Source organism: Cetorhinus maximus, chromosome 11 (genome assembly GCF_964194155.1).
Source record: "Cetorhinus maximus chromosome 11, sCetMax3.hap1.1, whole genome shotgun sequence".
Taxonomy (NCBI): Eukaryota; Metazoa; Chordata; class Chondrichthyes; order Lamniformes; family Cetorhinidae; genus Cetorhinus; species Cetorhinus maximus.
Window position 1 is genome coordinate 29,235,534 of NC_135889.1, and position 18,202 is coordinate 29,253,735.

Below are 18,202 nucleotides of genomic sequence, written 5' to 3' on the forward strand. Positions count from 1 at the left end.
AAAACTCAGCAGGTCTGGCAGCATCGGCGGAGAAGAAAAGAGTTGACATTTCGAGTCCTCATGACCCTTCAACAGAACTGAGCAATATTAGGAGAAGGGTGAAATATAAGCTGGGGTGGGGGGGGGAGAGAAGTTGGTGTGGGGGCGGTGGGGGGGTTGGTTGTAGGGACAAGCAAGCAGTGATAGGAGCAGATAATCAAAAGATGTCACAGACAAAGGAACAAAGAGGTGTTAAAGGTGGTGATATTATCTAAGAGAATGTGCTAATTAAGAATGGATGGCAGGACACTCAAGGTACAGCTCTAGTGGGGGTGGGGTGGAAAGACTGACAGGGCATTACAGTTGTAGATTTAAAAATAATGGAAATAGGTGGGAAAAGAAAAATCTATATAAATTATTGGAAAAAACAAAAGGGAGGGGGAAGAAACGGAAAGGGGGATCTTGAACTCCTTCCTCCATCCCCACCCCCTTTCCGTTTTTCGCTGAGTTTTTCCAGGTAATTCTGTTTTTGTTCTGTACTTTTCTTTGTTCTATGTTCTTGAGAACGTGGCAGTCGGATTACGTCTCAGCAAATGAAAGCTGGAGGGAGGTGCATCAGATTGTTATCCATTAGGTTATAGAAATGAGAGTCTGAGGATTGCTCATGAAATTCTAATGGGGGGACATTTAGGAATAGAGGTATTGTTTTTGGCCAGGATTGCATAGGGATGTAGTCAAATTCTGTAGAACCAGTCACATATGTCAAATAACAGGAAAAGCACAAGCAGTGATTAAGCCTGTGCCTTTAATTCCAATATGAGCATTTGAAAAACCTTTTACTAGGGAACATTTAAAGATATCACAGCAAGTGATGAAAGTGAAAGCTGATAAGAAGGCTAAAATTCGCAGTTTTGTTTACGGAGAGAAAGTATTAGTTTTGTTACCAGTGCTAGGGGATTCCTTAAATGCAAGATTTAGTGGGCCTTACAGGATTGAAAAGAAATTGAGTGGTAAGTTATTTAGTAAATGCTCCAGATAGAAGAAGGAAGAGGGCATGTCGTGTAAATATGCTTAAAAAGTGCTTTGACGGGGAAGAGGAACAAAAAGAGGTATTAGTGTTGGTGAATGATGAGAAAGAGGTAGAGGTTCAGGATTCTGAAATTGATTTTCCTCTAGTCAAATTCGATAATGAGGGGGTGCTTGAAAATTTAAATGAGATATTGAGTTACCTTCCAAGCAAGTGTCAATGTGGTTTGGAAAAGCTATTGCAGTCACACAAACCTATTTGTGGAAATAAGTTGAGAAAGACACACTTAGCTTTACATGATGTATGTATAGCAATGTCATCTTCAGTGAGGCAACAACCTTATAGATTAAATCCTGCAAAGTTATCACTAGTACAAAAAGAAATCGATTTCATGCTTCAAAATTATATCATTAAGTCTAATTGCAGTAACTGGAGTTCATCTGCTGTATTGGTGCTGAGTCTGGATGGAACACAAGACTGTGTGTGGATTATCGAAAGGTGAATGCTGTGACAAAAGCGGATTCATGTCCCTTCCATGGTTGGCGGATTGCATTAAGAAAGTGGGACAATCAAAATTATCACAAAAATTGACTTGCTAAAAGGATATTGGCAGGTGCCATTGTTGGAGAGGACAAAAGGGATATCAGCTTTCGTAATGCCAAGTGGGCTATATTAGTGGGCTGAGAAAGAAGTCAGGGTGGGCGATTCTGGAATGAATGCACAGGCTGCGGGAACGGAGGGGAACTTGGTGTAAGGCCTGCCTCTGTGCTCCAGCACTGTGTTTAGATTAAAAAAAAAATTTTTAAAAATCCCTCCAGCTCTCACACCTCAGCCCCACTACACACTCCTATGCCCATCCATACCAGCCTATACCAACCCATGCCCCCACCCACCCCCATGGCCTCTTACACCTCTATGCCAACTTAGTGCTGACTCATGCCAACCCATGCCCCTATCCAGCTTTGCTGTTACCCCCTCCATGTCAACTCACCTAGTATCCTTGGACAGTTCCTTGACAGCTTTGACACTTCCTGGGCAGGTTTGAAACTTCTTGGACAGCTTTGACAGGTTTGACACTTCCTGGACAGGTTTGACACATCCTGGACAGGTTTGACACTTCCTGGACAGGCTTGACACTTCCTTGACAGCTTTGACACTTCCTTGACAGCTTTGACACTTCCTTGACAGCTTTGACACTTCCTGGGCAGCTATTTAACAATTTCATGATAGCCAGACAGCTCCTTCACATCTGGTTAGCCCTTTAACAGTACCTTGAGAGCTGGACAGTTTCCATGTCATTTGGACATCTCTTTAACAGCTTGACAGTTCCAATGCCAGTGCATAATCATGTTCATTTTAAACAATCCCAAAAGACATCTTATCTTACCCAAAGGATGCCTTACCTCTCCCGAATGTGTCCCAGGACTCTGTCCAAAGGTGTAAGAGCAGAAAGACCTAGGTGTATATGTGCTTTGATCATTGAAGGTGGCAGGGCAGGTGGGGAGAGCAGATAATAAAGCATATAGTATCCTGGGCTTTAGTAATAGGGGCATAGAGTACAAGAGCAGGGAGGTTATGCTGAATTTATATAAGACACCTGTTAGGCCTCAGCTGGAGCATTGTGCGCAGTTAAGAAGCCACACTATAGGAAGGATGTGAACACATTGGAGAAAGTACAGAAGAGGTTTGCAAGAATGGTTCCAGGGATGAGAAACTTTAGCTATGAGGATAGATTGGAGATGTTGGGACTGTTCTCCTTGGAGAGAAGAAGGCTAAGAGGAGATCTGATAGAGATGTTCAAAATCATGAGGGGGTTGGACAGAGTAGATAGGGAGAAACCGTTCCCACTCATAAAAGGATCAAGAACGAGGGGGCACAGATTTAAAGTGATTTGCAAAAGAAGCAAATGTGATATGAGAAAAAACTTTTTCACACAATGAGTGGTTCGGATCTGAAATTCACTGCCTGGAAGTGTGGTGGAGGCAGGTTCAATCGAGGCATTCAAGAGGGCATTAGATGATTATTTGAACAGAAACAATGTGTAGGGTTATGGGGAAAAGGCAGGGGAATGGCACTAGGTCATAATACACGTTTAGAGAGCAGGGGGAGACACTATGGGCCCAATGACCTCCTTCGGTGCCATTAAAATTCTGTGATACTGGGTACCTTACCTCTCCAAAGCTCTCCTGGCTATATAAATACATCCACCAAGTTCAGACTTTCTTTTTACCTGTTCTAATCTGCACACTCCTGATTCCACACTCCTGTTCCTCCAAAATCCCACTTCAGTGAAGACAGCTGGTGATTTAAATGACCAGCTGCCTCCTTGAATTACGCATGCGCGAACCCCAGCCTGACTCCAGTCCCGCCCCACAAAGGTGGGGAATGCCAGTTTCGGGGGGGCAGGACTTAGAAATTGCAGCCATTTCTGGGATTTTCACCACAACGGCGAAAACCTGGGCCATACTTTACCAATGTATAAATAATACTCAACTAACTTTAATCTAGGAGAACTGAACTGAGTGTTGGCACTAAGGCAACTTTCTATCATATAATCTCTGAAGATGGAGCAAATCACCAAACCAAGTAATCATTTGTGGAATGGTATAATTCCAGTTGGTGGAATGGTATAATTCCAGTTGCACCAATGATATGACTGAAACATAAAATTGGGAATGTCTTTATTCAATGGATACATCAATTTTACTTTGCGTTACTCAAAATCTGTTCCAGTGTTCTCATTTTAAATTACAGCGAAGCTGACTGTTCCACAGTGCTACAAAAGTTACTCCAACATAGAAAAATTCCCGAAGAAGCTGTCAATCTGATACAATTATGTTAATTTTTACTTCAGTAAAGGTGTGGGTTCTCATCCCACTGTCAGGAGGAAATCTGGGTTGGGAATCCACACATGCTGACGTTTTAACTCAGCGGGTGATTTTTGAGGAGATGACTAATTAAATGGCAGCTTCTAGGACCTTATCCAATGAAAGACACATGCCCTCCAGCGCTGAAACATCAGCAGTTGGGAGCTGCTGATGTAGGTAGAAAAAAGAGAGGGCATCTCAAGATGGAGGCAACCTCTGAAAGATTATAAAAGCTTGAAAGATAAGAAGAGTCCACAGTTGCCAGACCGTCATTGTGAAAATATCTCGGTATGTCAGCTGCAGAGGTAATGGTTAAAATGATGCTGAAGTGCTGCAGCCCCTTATTTTGCTCCTGGGAGGCTGCCTCCAGGCATTGACTGGGCTTTGGCTGCAGTGGGGGAGGGCCCATTTCGAACATTCCCCAGGCGTCAGCTCACTGGCATTAACAGATCTTTTAATTGCCTTAGTAGGCTACCAGCCTTTTGCGGGCAGATAGCCATCTCTCCCACCTCTCCCCACCAAGCAGATTCTTCAAAAATGACCCTGATGTAGAACCATGCCAGAAAACTGGCACACTGGCTGGTGACGGGAATTTGCAGGCCTGTCTGCCTCCATGGCCCTTTAAGAAATCAGTCCATTGTCACAGATAGAGGTGCTAGATATTTATTTTCATAAAATTTGTGTCTAACACTATAATCTACCCTCTATACCCTGTATAACAAATAATTAGTAAACTGGCTGATAACACCAACCCGGCATTATTTCAAAGGAGTGCACTTAAAATATTTATTTGGTTGATGTTAATTAACAATGTCAAGCTGCAAACTAAGGGCTCCAGATGAAGCAAAATTGACAGATAATGTTTAAACAAACTGGATGATACATTCATAGAGTGTAGTATCATTCTCCACATTTAAAATTTCACAGTGGACATGTTAACTTTTAATAGTAATTAAATGGTGATTTATATAGCAGTTAAATGAAAGCTATAGAAATTGTTGGCTTCTTTACCTGTGGCTGGGCAAAATTCTGAGGCCTGAGTCAGGTTGAGGAGCGGACATGCTGGAGACATGGCTGGAAAATCGACGACGTCCTCGACTACTGCTAGCCAGATATGCTTCCTGTTCACTAACGACACTAGGCATGCTTACGGTGTCATCTGGAGGGCAGAATGGAAAGCCTATTAAGACAGCTTTTTTTTCCTAATCAAATAGCAAAGTTATGGTGCATCGATGACAATATTAAAAATAATAAAGCTAGCGTGAAACATGCTGGAACCCCCAATAATAGCAGTTTACTAATAGTAAACACTTCTATGATAAGGCTATAGAAGCTCTAAAAGTATTTTTACAATTTTTATATTTTACAAGTACAAAAGTTTAAATTGCCTTTTCTGTGCACCTGGGCTGTGTCAATCTGGTGACCCAATAATCTGATAACAGTCATGAGTGTAAAAAGTTCATCATTTCAGATATAGTAAATGCAGATTATATGTGTAAGAGTTTTTAGTCTTTCAATGAAAAGACAACATAATTCATCTGAGGTGGGTTCAGAGGGACAAACTGTCCTTTGATTGACTTTAACTCAGAATCTATATGAACTTTTCTGTTGGACCCAATAAAACGTTCCCTCGGGAAGTCATCCTCCACTCCCGATTCCTGTCCCTCCTTCTCACGCGTGGTTTTTAGCTATAACACACCACTTCCTGCTTAACATAAACATTTGTTAATGCTACTCTGTATTCAGCTATAAGAAGATATGCGAACACGATACCCATTTTACCAGCCTTCCTACAGGGTTGCACGATCCAGTTGTCTTACTGAATGATTTCTCTGTGCTCTCAAGACTAAAGATGGTGAAAGCTAGCATGAAACTATTGCACTTGTGGCACTGCTTTACTGAATAATGAACAAATGCAATGAAGTTGTGATGAGTCAAACGTGGATGACACAAGATTCCAATTATGTCAAAGTCATCAACCAATCCCACCAGCAGAATAACAAATCCACTAGAATGATGGCTGTGATAAGTCAAAATTCCACACTGGTAACTTTGGATTAGCTAAACTTGTCTAAGCTCATCAGATGACCCTGCCAACAGATCAGAGCAAAGTTAGGCCACACAAGAGTGCGAAATCAGGGAGTGCTGGGCAGGCTATCATTTGACACTGAGACCTCCCTGTGAAAGGATGCGCAGAGCCTGCGAGTATGGCTAAACCTGTGAGAAAGTTAAAAGTGTTGTTGATCGGAGAGGAGGTGAAGTCGATATATCAAGTGGAAAACCGCGAAGCATAAAGCAGACATCGCGAGGGAGTGGGAGATTCCACCATTGAGTTTGTCCACCATTACGAAATATAAGGCAGACATCTTGGAACAGTTCAACAAGCAGGTATTGTCCCCAGCAAGGAAGATGATGAGATCGGCTGCCTATCTCGGCATTGAACAGGCTCTGCTAATGTGGTTCAAGGTAGAGAACCTTCCCATCTCCGGTCCAATCCTGCAGGAAAGGAGAGTCATTCTGGCAAAGAAGCTGGAACAGATGGAGTTCACCCTGCAGCAAAGAATGGCTGGACAAAGCACAACATTGTCTTCCATGCGGTAAGTGGTGAGGATGTGGTGGTTACGGCAGCAACGACAGATGATTGGGTCAAAATGGTCTCCAAAATGAGTATGCACCACAAGAATGCACCACCATTTTTCACAAGACTACTCTTTGATGTTTAAAGGTGAAACACGCAACGGTAGAAAGTGGAGCAAGGAATGTGTCACTGCAATGGTCTGCACCAACATGAATGGCACCGAAAAGCTGCCGCTTACAATGGTAGAAAAGTCCAAGAAGCCACATTGCTTTGCAAATGTCAAGACACTACCCATGCAGTACAAGGCTAACAAAACCGCCTGGTTGACCACCAGCATTTTTGAGGTATGAATCAGAAAAGTGGACAAAATATATCACTAAAAATAAAGGAAGATTGTCATCATTACAGACAATGGCACCACATACCCCGACATCACTGGCTTCAAGAGTATAAAGCTGATGTTCTTGCAACATCACAGGCAAGCTCCAGCCAATGGATCAGGGGGTGATTAGGAACCTGAAAACCTGCTACTGACAGCAGCTGATCTCTCAAGTTATCAAGGTCATCGATAAGGAGTAGGAGTGCAATCCAAATATTCTAGAGGTCATGTTTATGATGAAGAAGGCATAGAAAATACTGACACAAGCCACAATTGTTTTCTACTTCCATTACACTGGGTTCAAGCAGCTTATGGCTGCGCAAGATATCAAGAACGGGGAGGAGCAGGATAAGGCCAAGCAACCCGATGATGAGGCACTTTTTCCTGACCTGTAGGAGGCTGGCATGGAAATTCCAGCAGGGACACCTATGGAAACTTAACATGGAGCTGGACAATGTTGTATGCTGCACGATGGACCTGAGAGATGATGTCATCGTAGATGCAGTACATTCTTTAACCAAAAAGCCCGAGGAGGCCAATGACCCTGAAGAGTCTGGTGAATACTTGCCCACTTGCCCACCTGTTTCCCTAGCCAATGCCACAAAGGACATAAAGATGCTGCGGGATTTCGCACTGTAGCACCAAAACTCCAAAACCACATTTTACTGCATTGATGTCATGGTGAACTGTACTACTAAGCAGAAAAGATTACATTTTGGAGCTAACTCCCATTATTCTTCAATGCAAAGCTCTAGCCTTTAACAAGGTCAGGCCATTATGTGGTGTGAACAAGCTGAATAAAGACTTATCACACATGTACTGCTTTACTGAGTTTCATTTGGAATTTGAATCTGTTGTTTTGACATAGGTCACATTTGTAGGCATATTGGGTTATATAGAGATTCATGCATGTGGGAATGGGGTCTTCTGGGCCAACACAAAGCTCCACTTAACACAAATTTGTGGGTGGTTCCCCTGGGATTCGACTCACCAGGATTGTATTGTACTGTTGCTAAGTGCTCCATAGCTATGTATTATTTATTCCTGGCAAAATAATAAAAGAGAAATGCACGTAGTTCACATGTACACTTTCTAGCAGGAGTAACTGGACAATAATCAGTAGTAGGAACCCAACTTATTCTCTCTATATCTAACTCCAACATACTGAGACTGTGGTAAAGTGAGGTAGCCTGTCCCTTTAAGAGAATGCGAGTATACATATCATGTGACAGCACTGACAAATCACTGTACAGCGCAGGCAACAGGGAACTGGAAGCCTAGATCTGGAGGTTTCTGAGTGAGCACGTATGATCTGGTGCTCTACCCTATGTCTCAATGACCATCACTGTTTATTCTTACAACACCCGTTATTGATTGCAAGCAGCAATTGATGAGAACATAGGAAGCCGAGCAGTTAGAGTTCAGTTGGCCAACAAACTCACTTACCCAAGACATAAAAGTGGAGACGAGGATAAAGAACAAAAGAAAATAAATTTCAAGGCGGGTGAGCAAAGCATTGGAAAGAGCATCTGTACTTAACTTGTAAAATAGGTAACAGCCAGCAATCGGAGCAGAAAGCAGTGCTGCAGCTTAAAAAAAAACCCTGCAGAATTGCGATCACATGGATCCCGCCAACACTCGAAAAGAGTGCGAAACCCAGCAGAGAAAAGCCAACAGCTGCAGAGACAGAGATTTAAAAAAATGGTGACTGCTCTTAAAGTGGCAATGCATTTAAACTGGTAAATACATGAGAGATGGCTATGGGCAGAAAATTATAAGAGACCCCAGAGAGAGGGCAACTCCATGGTAAGCCAAACACCTAAATTTGTCATTACCTGGAAAGCCTATCGAAAGTCCAATCCCCTTGCAGTCGTTCACGGGGATACCTTAGTTCAGGCGTGTCGATCCATTTGGCCCCATTTCAGATGACTGATCTCAGTATGTCAAATGTGTAGTGTTCTTTTTTTTACCACTAATGACATCACGGGGAGGAGAAGAAGAGGGCAATTCTTTTGTCCTCATGCAGGAGCAAAACGTATGGGCTGATCCGCAGCCTTACGTCACCTAGCGCCCCAGATACAAAGACCTTTGATGAGTTAATAAAAATTGTACAGAGCCACCTGAGACCAAAGCCTTCAGTTACTATGCAGTGCTTCACGTTCAATTCGAGGAACTGGCTTCCGGAGGAGACAATAGCTGACTATGTGGCTGATTAAAGGCACTAACTGAGCATTGCAAATTCGGAATTTTAAATGTAAATAGGGTATGTCAAGTCAAGGTGCAGTATGAGGAACAGTCTGCAAAATTACCCCTATTTGTAATGTCAGGCAGAGGACCGAGTATCCTTGGAAGGAACTGGCTGGGAGACGTAAATCTTGAGGGCCCACTAAGTTCCCAATTTGAAACCAGAAGTTTTGCTACAAGGAAAAATGAGTATGCAAAGGCCCAACTGGAGAAGCCTGTAGAAGCATTACAACGGGACAGAGATCAAGCTGAAGTCAGCATCCATCGAAAGGAAATGGAAAATCTATTAAAGGACTTTCGTGCGCTACAAAGTTCAATCAGCTCCCAATTTGTGCCACGAAAAAGATATGAATAAAGAAAGGAAGAGTTAAGCCTGTCTCTGGCTGAGTTAAGGTACGAATTAGCAGAGAAGGGCCAACGATATGTGATTTTCCTGGAAACCATTAATGAATAGGAAAGAATTGGAAGAGCTGAAGCAGCAGCTGTGTAAAAGCCCTGAAGTTTTAAAGCTAGAAGGCCACGAATTCTCAGAAGAGGTGTCGGAAAACCCAACTACTGAGCTCATTCACGTTCAGTTCGCACCTGAGTCTAGTCCAGCCAACAGCAAAATTAAAGAGAAGACAGAGATATGGGTCAGTGCTCCCAAGAAAAGGACACACAGGAAGAAAAAGAGAAATTATTGACAGCCCTCATAAAGAAAAACAAAAATATATGTTTCTCCCATTTCCTCTTTCTCCTCACACATCATGTAGCACATTGCTGTATTGCTTGGTGCTTGTTGCCCTTTATCTGTTTCAGCTTGGAGAGGAGGGACAGCAGGAGTGCATGTGACTGCACCTGGAAGATGGTGAAATCATCCACTGAGGGACATAATGGACAACTGCCCCTGAAAAGGAGATCTCGCAAACACCAGCCGAGGTCGTTGGGCTACGATGCTCAATCAGTCAAAGAAGGCCTCCTGAGAGACTTGACCTGTAAATAGGTATTGTAGATAATGTTTTTCAAGCTTGTTAGCTGTACTTTTAAGGGGGAGGGATGTGGTACCCTGTCCCTTTGAGAGAGTGCAAGTGTACTGATCATGCGACAGCACTGATGAATCACATGGGCAACTGGGAACTGTAAGTCTAGTTTTGGAGGTTTCTGAGTGAGCACGTATGATCTGGTGCCCTGCCCTATGTCTCAATAAACCATCACTGTTTATTCTTACATCAGTCTCTCCTTGTTATTGATTACAAGCAGCAATTGATGAGAGCATAAGAAAGTGTACAGTTAGAGTTCGGTTGGCCAATGGAGTCATTTACCCAAGACACAAAAGAGACTAATTCTTATAACTCCACCACTGCCTTAGGATCACACTCACAAGCTGCATTTACTCATTTAGCCATTGGGCAAAGCTGGCAAAAAGTTATATTTTTAGTTATTTTTGTTTGGGGCGGATGAGAGTAGAATAGAGAATGAATAAAGAAAAAACTGGAAAAACAAAGTACTGCTCACTGTACTTCCCTATATAACTACATCAGCACAACCTGTCGGAAACCTTATCTGCCACAATCTTGTCTGGTGAACCAGTGTGTAGATTTGGCAGATCTTGCTGCTGCTATAGTGGCCAAATCTATCCCTCAACCAATGTCACTAACCTATCTACATGCAAACTGGCTGCTGTGTTTACTGCCCTACATTACAGCAGTGACTACACTCCAAATGAATTTATTAGCAATAAAGTGCTCTGGGATTTCCTGAGGTCAGGAACCACACTATATCACTTCACAATTCTTTCTTTACAAAGGGTATTAGTTGTGACCCATATCTATGTTTTAAGCAAAATAGTACTCTGTAGTCCTTGATTGGATAAATATAACATAATTGGCCTAGAAATTTATTGGTGCTGCACTTGTTTTTCAAGTGGGAAAGGGGCGACTGAGTATACAATATGCCAGGCAATATGCCTCCATCTATCTCATGCCAGAAGTATTTAAAGTTGTAATTAAAACATCAAAATAAGAGTTCAATGCTTGTTCTAGGAGTGTTTTGTAAAATCGGACAGTCCCAGCCCTAACGTGCCCATGATAAACTTGCAGATGACAACCATAACAGACAGCATGAGCCCATCAGTAGTGCAAATTAAAGAATTCACATGTTTGTGTTAGGTTAGTTTTTAGCTTGTCCTTAGGCTGCTGCTTAACTTTTGTGTGATTTTTGCCTAATTTATCACTTCTAAAACTGATTTCTGACTTCTGAGAAGAATTATTCTGATGAACCTATCCTCACCGAATATCAATCATGGGCATGAATTCCTGCCTTATTTATTCATTTTCTAGCCCAGAGACCTTGGAGTAGAAATTCACTTTGCATGGTAAGGCAAATTAGGTCATATTGCATTGGCCGCATATTATACTGGCCAGCATATATTCAGTTCCATCGCAGTCAAGGGTAGTAAATACTGGGTGGCCTACTGAAACTCTCCATTTTACGCTACTACACAAGATTAATTTCTATGCCACTGACACCAAGGGCCAGACCTTCGCTACCAAGGAAGGTAGCCTGAGTTGGGAAATTTCCCGACTCAGCAGACCTGCCTTAGTTTAAGTCATCTAGTCACACACAATATTTGCTCCAGTGGCACAGTTATGGGAAAGAATCTGGCCCACCAACTCTGGAAGCAGATCCTTGGCTGTCATGGGGGCCAGCAAGTGCCGAGGCGGGCTGGTTAGGAAGCCCACCTTGGTTTCTGGAGCTTTGTCCAAGTTGTAATAAAAGCAGTTAGGCCCGCTAGCCCTCACCCCTCACGCTACCTCACCCCTCACCCACTCTCCGTGCCCCACGCATGGCCTCTGTGTGAACTCATTGCCAAAGCCCCTCATACCCTCCATGCTAACCCAATGCCAACTCACCCGCTATCCACCATGGGAAGACCCCATGAGCCATGTGGAGATGAAATAAAATACATGTCTAATTATCTAAGAGAGCTCTCACTTTACACACTTAATAGTGAAAAAACCTCCCATTCATGAAGCCTATCTCAAGTGGTTAAGCTCTTATAAATAAACTTCTATTCATACCTCACATCAAAATCAGTGAATCCTTTAATACTCTTTAAGCTGTCAATAAAACTGAACTCAGAACTTCCTGCTGAGATGATTGCAGCTTATTCCATGAATTCATGACTCTCACACTATGGTTTGAGGCCCCTGCAGCAGTCAAAATGGGGTCTGTTTAAACTCAGCACTGAGTTCAAATGGCCCTGCTGAGCTTGGGTTTCCCTCCTGTGTGATTCACGCACTGCCCCCTTTTCCCTACCAGCCAAAATGGGGTCTGTAAGAAATGGGGGCAGAACTCCACATCTGTGTCCCACCTGTCATTTTTAAAGGTCTGCGGTGTCTCCCTGACTCCGTGAAAATCCAGCCCTTAGTGTCGCTTCACTGATGCATCATTTTAGATGAGCTACCTCAACACTGATCAGAAATCACACCTCAGACTAACCTACTCAGTATGGATCAGTACTTATATTCGCACACACTTATATTTACACACACTGAGTTAGATTTGTGATTTGTAAGTAAGCAGGGAAGAAAAGCAGTAAGCAGGAAGTTTTTTTTTTAAATAGCAGAAAATGCTGATTGAATTTTTCATCACAAATTTTTAAGTTAGGACAAATTGAATTTTTGGCCTAATATTAGTCATCATACTCTGTATGTGCAAGACTGGACACGAGTTTGATTCAGGATTGTCTGAAATTCTGAAGCTTGAGGAATTGCATAGGCAATTAATTCATTGATTTGAAATATTGTAAAATGCAGAGGTGCATTCAACATTCTAGCAGGCACCATTCAAAGACAATTCAACTTAGACCTCATGTTGTATCAAATACAAAAACAGCAGCTCATGCTACTTTTCATAGCCTAAACAAATTACGACTGTTGAGATGAAAGAAGTGCAAATGATGATTAGACTGTCATGTTCGATCCACTAAAAGCAAATATCATGCGAGTTGAATTGAAGCTCTGTTAATGACAAATGCTCACTTTCACCATCCTCCTCATCAGTCCTGCTTAGTGTGTCCTGAGAGGCCTGATGAGAAGGCTGGCTGTCCTGCTCCCACACAGTGCCTGTCCCCGTGTTTGAACGAGACATGGTGGCCAGACTCAAGCGGTAAGCTGATGTGGAGGTTCCCACAGTGCTGATGGAAGGTTTGCCTTGGTATGCTGCAAAGATATAATGAACAAGTTATGTGAGACAAATATGGCAATGCAAGATTCTGATTAGAGTCTTAGTATTTTCATCAACTGCAAGGCAGTAACAGGGGTCTTGCACAAAAAGATATAATGACCAGAAAATATTAGTAAAATGCATTAGTCAATGGGCGAACTGTAGGTACAGCTTCCTGTTCTCATTATGTAGATGATGAGAGTGCTGGAAAATGGGAAATTATGCAGTTGTGGAAAGGACGAGGAGCTTCTACCTAGGATTGAAAGGAAACCACTAGCTCAAAAATGATTTGTGCCCAAACTGCATATTTCAGTTGGACATGTTTCCTCAGTTCTGTGGCAAGTGACCAGATACCAGCTGAGACAGCTCATCTCACTCACTTTCTGATTAGAAAGCATACTGATGGCAGTCGTGCAGAAATCGATGGCTTGGACTGTTCTACTCTCAATGGAAGGAGTACGTGGTGGTGAGCAATTCATAAGGTGACAAAATTTAAGAATATGGTGAGGGAAAATGATATGTATTTAAAAGAAAAACTGCATAATGAGTTGGTGATACTACTGAGCTGCCTTCACATTCATGCTTGAAAATTGTAAAATACCCTTATAGCCTAGGCATAAATTTATTCCCTAAAATGATTTATTGCTTAGCAATTGTTGTGAATGTGTAATTACTGCCATCTAAAAATGTAAATTCTTATATTTTATATTTATGTTAAGAATATTAAACAGCCTTTGCCAATTTTCCTATTGTCTGTGAACTTTTAAAGGCTCTAATCCTTAATGTTTAGACTTTTATTGCAAAATTGGTTTATAGTAACACAGAGCAACACAAACAAGACATATGGGGTCAATTCTGCAGTCTTGTTGCAGTGCTGAGAACACTGTTTCTTCCGCACAAAATGCACCACTAGTACATATCATAACTTGCAAAGTCAAGTTATATAAATTATTAGAATACATTCCCTGTGCACATTGGTCTGCTCCTGTGCTGTGACCAATGGTGCAAGTGGGGTTTCCAGAGTAAATTTAAAGGCTGATGGGAAAAGTTAATGGGATGTAGCCACTTAAAGACAAGTGATTGCATGGGGAAACAGAGCCAAACCAAGAGTCATGCCAGCCAAGCTCAATGCTGTGTATGGTATCTGCATGATCAAGGAACAGATGCAAGAGATGATGGCTTCTCTTAAGGGATTAGCAAAGCATGTTTACCCAACAGAACCAGTACCACATACATGTCCCAAATTGCATGCCACAAATATTACCTGCCAACCTGTTCCACGTTTACTGCTCACCTATGCTAAGGTCTCACACAATCTTACAGTTCTTTCATTGCATTCATGCAAACTCACACTTCAACTGAGTATATACTCACAAGTTGAAACTTACATTTCATACCCATCTCCCAAAGGCTCCTCACATCAAACCATTGTAACACAAGCATGGTCACTGAGGGTGGGAATTAACGTTGTAAATATCGAAGTTAGCAGTGCCCTCTGGTACTTTGAGAAATGCAGCAGTTCAGTAACGTTAGGCAGCTATTCATTGGGGAAGTAGATTGAAGTGCAGGCCATGCTGACAGGCTATGGTGCCTGATCCATCAATCAGTTATCTGATGCATACATAAGCAGCACATTAATTAATATTATAGTGGTAGATGGGCATGGGGCATAACAGTTGAGAGCCAATCACTGAGCTAGCTGTTCCGCTGTTGCAAGTTTGTTGCAGGTCCCTGGTGCAGATGGTGAAGCTCTGTGACTGGCTCCTTGCTGGTCCTGAGCAAACTGAGGTAATTATCCTCAGTCATTCATAGATAAGTTTGCTAAGGTCTGCAGACATCATATGGTGTTTGCCAGTTATCCCGGCATGCTTTCTGTTTTTTGTGCCACTTCAACTATGTAGTTGAAGCACTTTAAAATGAAGCTTTATCTTAAGCAACAAAAAAAAAGCCAAATTAATGAGTTTTAATGAGGGCTAAGGCATGGAAACTCTAAGACAGATAAAATTCAGCAGACCATTAAATTGCAGTCTATTAGGAAACAAACGCTGGGCCTGTTTTCCCAATTCCATGATTCTCCTGTGCCCATGCTCCAACGACTCTCCTGGACTGTGGTACTGCAGAATTGGCCCCATTGTATATACTTGAAGGATCATCCTTCAAAAGGCATTCTCCTATTAGTTCAACCTAAGGGGATCAACACTGCTACATTATCACAATAGCCCCAGATATCCTCTATCTTAGGCTCTCCAACCAGAGATTGAATTAAGTGACAAATTAAGGATACTTGTGTACTGTGGTTGTACTATTAGGGCAAATTTTGCAATAATCTACAAGAAAAGAAACTTATTTGCTTAGACTACCATTACCTGATCCACTGTGCACCGCCTCTTTCAGGATTTTTAATTCACTGTGAAACTCAGCGACTAGTGAACTCTTGCAGAGAGGTCTTGGAATGAACCGGCGCTCGAGCTGGTCCACAATATGATGCCGTGCAGTCATTTCTTCATGATTTTCTGCTGGTTGACTTAACAGCTGGAGAGATTCCAGAGAGAAAACAAGCATAAATTTGCCTTTGTTGAAAAACTTCTTGGTGTTTCCCCTGTTTAAACGTAATATTTTTCTCCCTTTTTAGGTTCTTGCTGCAGTGGATAACATTCGCAATTCAGGTGCAACCAGGTGATGTTGCACTGCAATGAAGCTCTGCAACTGGCTGCTAAGAGTAGCACAAATTGACTTTGCTCTTAAGTTTCCCTCTCTCTCTTTCAAGAATACCATAGTTTGGATTTAACAGCCTGGATGAAAGAAGTGGGCACTGCAGTCTCTGTACCTGCTGAAACTCTGTGACTCATCTCATTAAACTAAGAGATTTATCTCTTGGCATATGCAGCGCTTGTTTTAGGAGCTAGTGGTTTTGTGGATAGAAGGTTCTGAAGGCTATAGACTTTAAAAGCTTTTAGCTGCATTTATAGCTTCTAGTGTTTGTGGGAGCAAACTTTGTTCAATCATACATCAAGGCATGAAAGGCAAAAAAGCAGTCAAGGGAGGAGCAGGAAGAGGTCAAGCATTTCAGATGCCAAGCTGACAGGTGCTTCATGAGCAGATTCAGCTTTGAAGTCTGCAATACTGAGAACAGATAGGCATCATAAGAATTAAAGGGCAAAATGCCTGCCAACAGGTAGTAAGATAGCAATAGATCACTGATTAAAGAACTTATTTTTAATTAAACTTCACCAAGTTTTAAATATATGATGGAATTTTTTTAAAGCAATTTTAAAAAAAGATTACATTTTAATACACTGCTGAATTGATTTGCCAACATGCAAACGAGTTCATGTGAAAGTTGAGTGAATAACGAAATGCTTTTGAAAAGGGGTACAATTTTGGAGACAATGTCCACCTGAATTGGCAACTGTACCTAAAATAGAAATTCTTCCCCTCTGTATTTGCATATAGCAAATGATTATAGAAAACTTTGCAGAATATCCATAGATTACATGGATTATTTATGTAGCTAATATGCTGAGGCAGATTCAACACAATTACCACATCCATTTTTTTAAATTCACTGTTAAAAAAAGATTGAGAATTTTCTTTACCTTACATTGGATAAAAGGACGCAGAAGAACGAAGATAGGGATTCTTGTTCTCACTATAAAGTCAATGAAATCCCACATGGCAAGGCCTCCGACCTTTCGCAGTGCCATTTCTTTAACTTGCAAACTGAGTTTGTACCATTGACTTCCCAAATGACGTTCAAAGCAGACAAGGATCACCTTTAATGCTAACATGCATAGGGAGATTTAAATAGAGAGAAAAATAATAAGCAAATGATAAGACCACTACTGATATTTAATTTTGCCTTTTTAAAAATTTGTTCATGGGATGTGGGCTTCAGTGGCTAGACCAGCATTTATTGCCCATCCCTAATTGCCCTTATTCAGAAGGCATTTTTAAGAGTCAACACATTGGTGGTGGGTCTGGAGTCACATGTAGGTTAGACCTGGGAAGGACAGCAGATTTCCTTCCCGAAAGGACATTAGTGAACCAGATAGGTTTTTACAATAATCAGCAATGGTTTTGTGGTCATCATCAGACTTTTAATTCCAGATTTTAATTGAATTCACGTTTCACCATCTGTCATGGTGGCATTTAAACCCAGGTCCCAGAGCATTACCCTGGGTCTTTGCAACACTAGTCTAGTGACAATACCACTATGCAACCACCTCCCCTCCCCATCTAACATATTTGATATTAGAATAACAATGTAGTTGATTGGATTAAAATAAAGAAATAAACAGACAAACAATCATCACTTGTGAAAAACAGCACTGAAATTCCACCAACAGCAGAGAGTACTTTTATCCTGGTGTCTTTAAATTCTGAACTGATTCAATTTTCTAGAATAGCACTAAATGCTTTTTACTTAGCATCTCAGTATCATTTGTACTAAAGAAATGGAAGGCTAAATTGAATCACCCCTGAAATCTGAAGCAGGGATCACAATGCACCGTTAACCTGTGCCCGCGCAACAGCATGCAAACTTCACGTTGCCTGCTAATTATAATAATTGTGGTGTGCAGCCCAGCAATGACCTACCGCAGAGTAGCTGTAGAGAAAGAAAAAAAATGGGAGAGTTTTAATGCTCTAATCAGGTCAGGAAAAGTGATTGGCAGGGCACATTCAAGTATATCTTGGGCCAAGATTTTTAAGTTTGCGTGCGGGGGCGATCAGTGGGCCCGGGAGCAGCCAGGGAACAGACCGGCCCGCAATTGACCCCCGATCCCGATTTCACCCTGGCTGGCCAATTAACGGGCAGCCGGCGTGAAACGCATGCTGAAATGCTCAGTACTGCAGGGGTGGGGGGCAGGCGCTGAAGTAAGTGCAGGCATGGGTGAGTGTTGAATGAAAGCTCCCTGAAGGCA

The 18,202-nt window shown here is 42.0% G+C and overlaps 1 protein-coding gene across 1 annotated transcript in view; it reads right to left on the reverse strand.

Annotated features, from left to right (window-relative positions):
• The window catches only part of unc80 (unc-80 homolog (C. elegans)), a 535,199-nt gene that overhangs the window by 75,115 nt on the left and 441,882 nt on the right, over nt 1-18,202 (reverse strand). Inside the window, exons 57-60 of the mRNA XM_078551715.1 lie at nt 16,877-17,061; nt 15,647-15,812; nt 13,097-13,276; nt 4,885-5,032 (exon numbers count right to left, since the gene is read on the reverse strand). Of these exons, the coding sequence (XP_078407841.1) occupies nt 4,885-5,032; nt 13,097-13,276; nt 15,647-15,812; nt 16,877-17,061 (679 nt within the window). The remainder of the gene's footprint in view (nt 1-4,884; nt 5,033-13,096; nt 13,277-15,646; nt 15,813-16,876; nt 17,062-18,202) is intronic.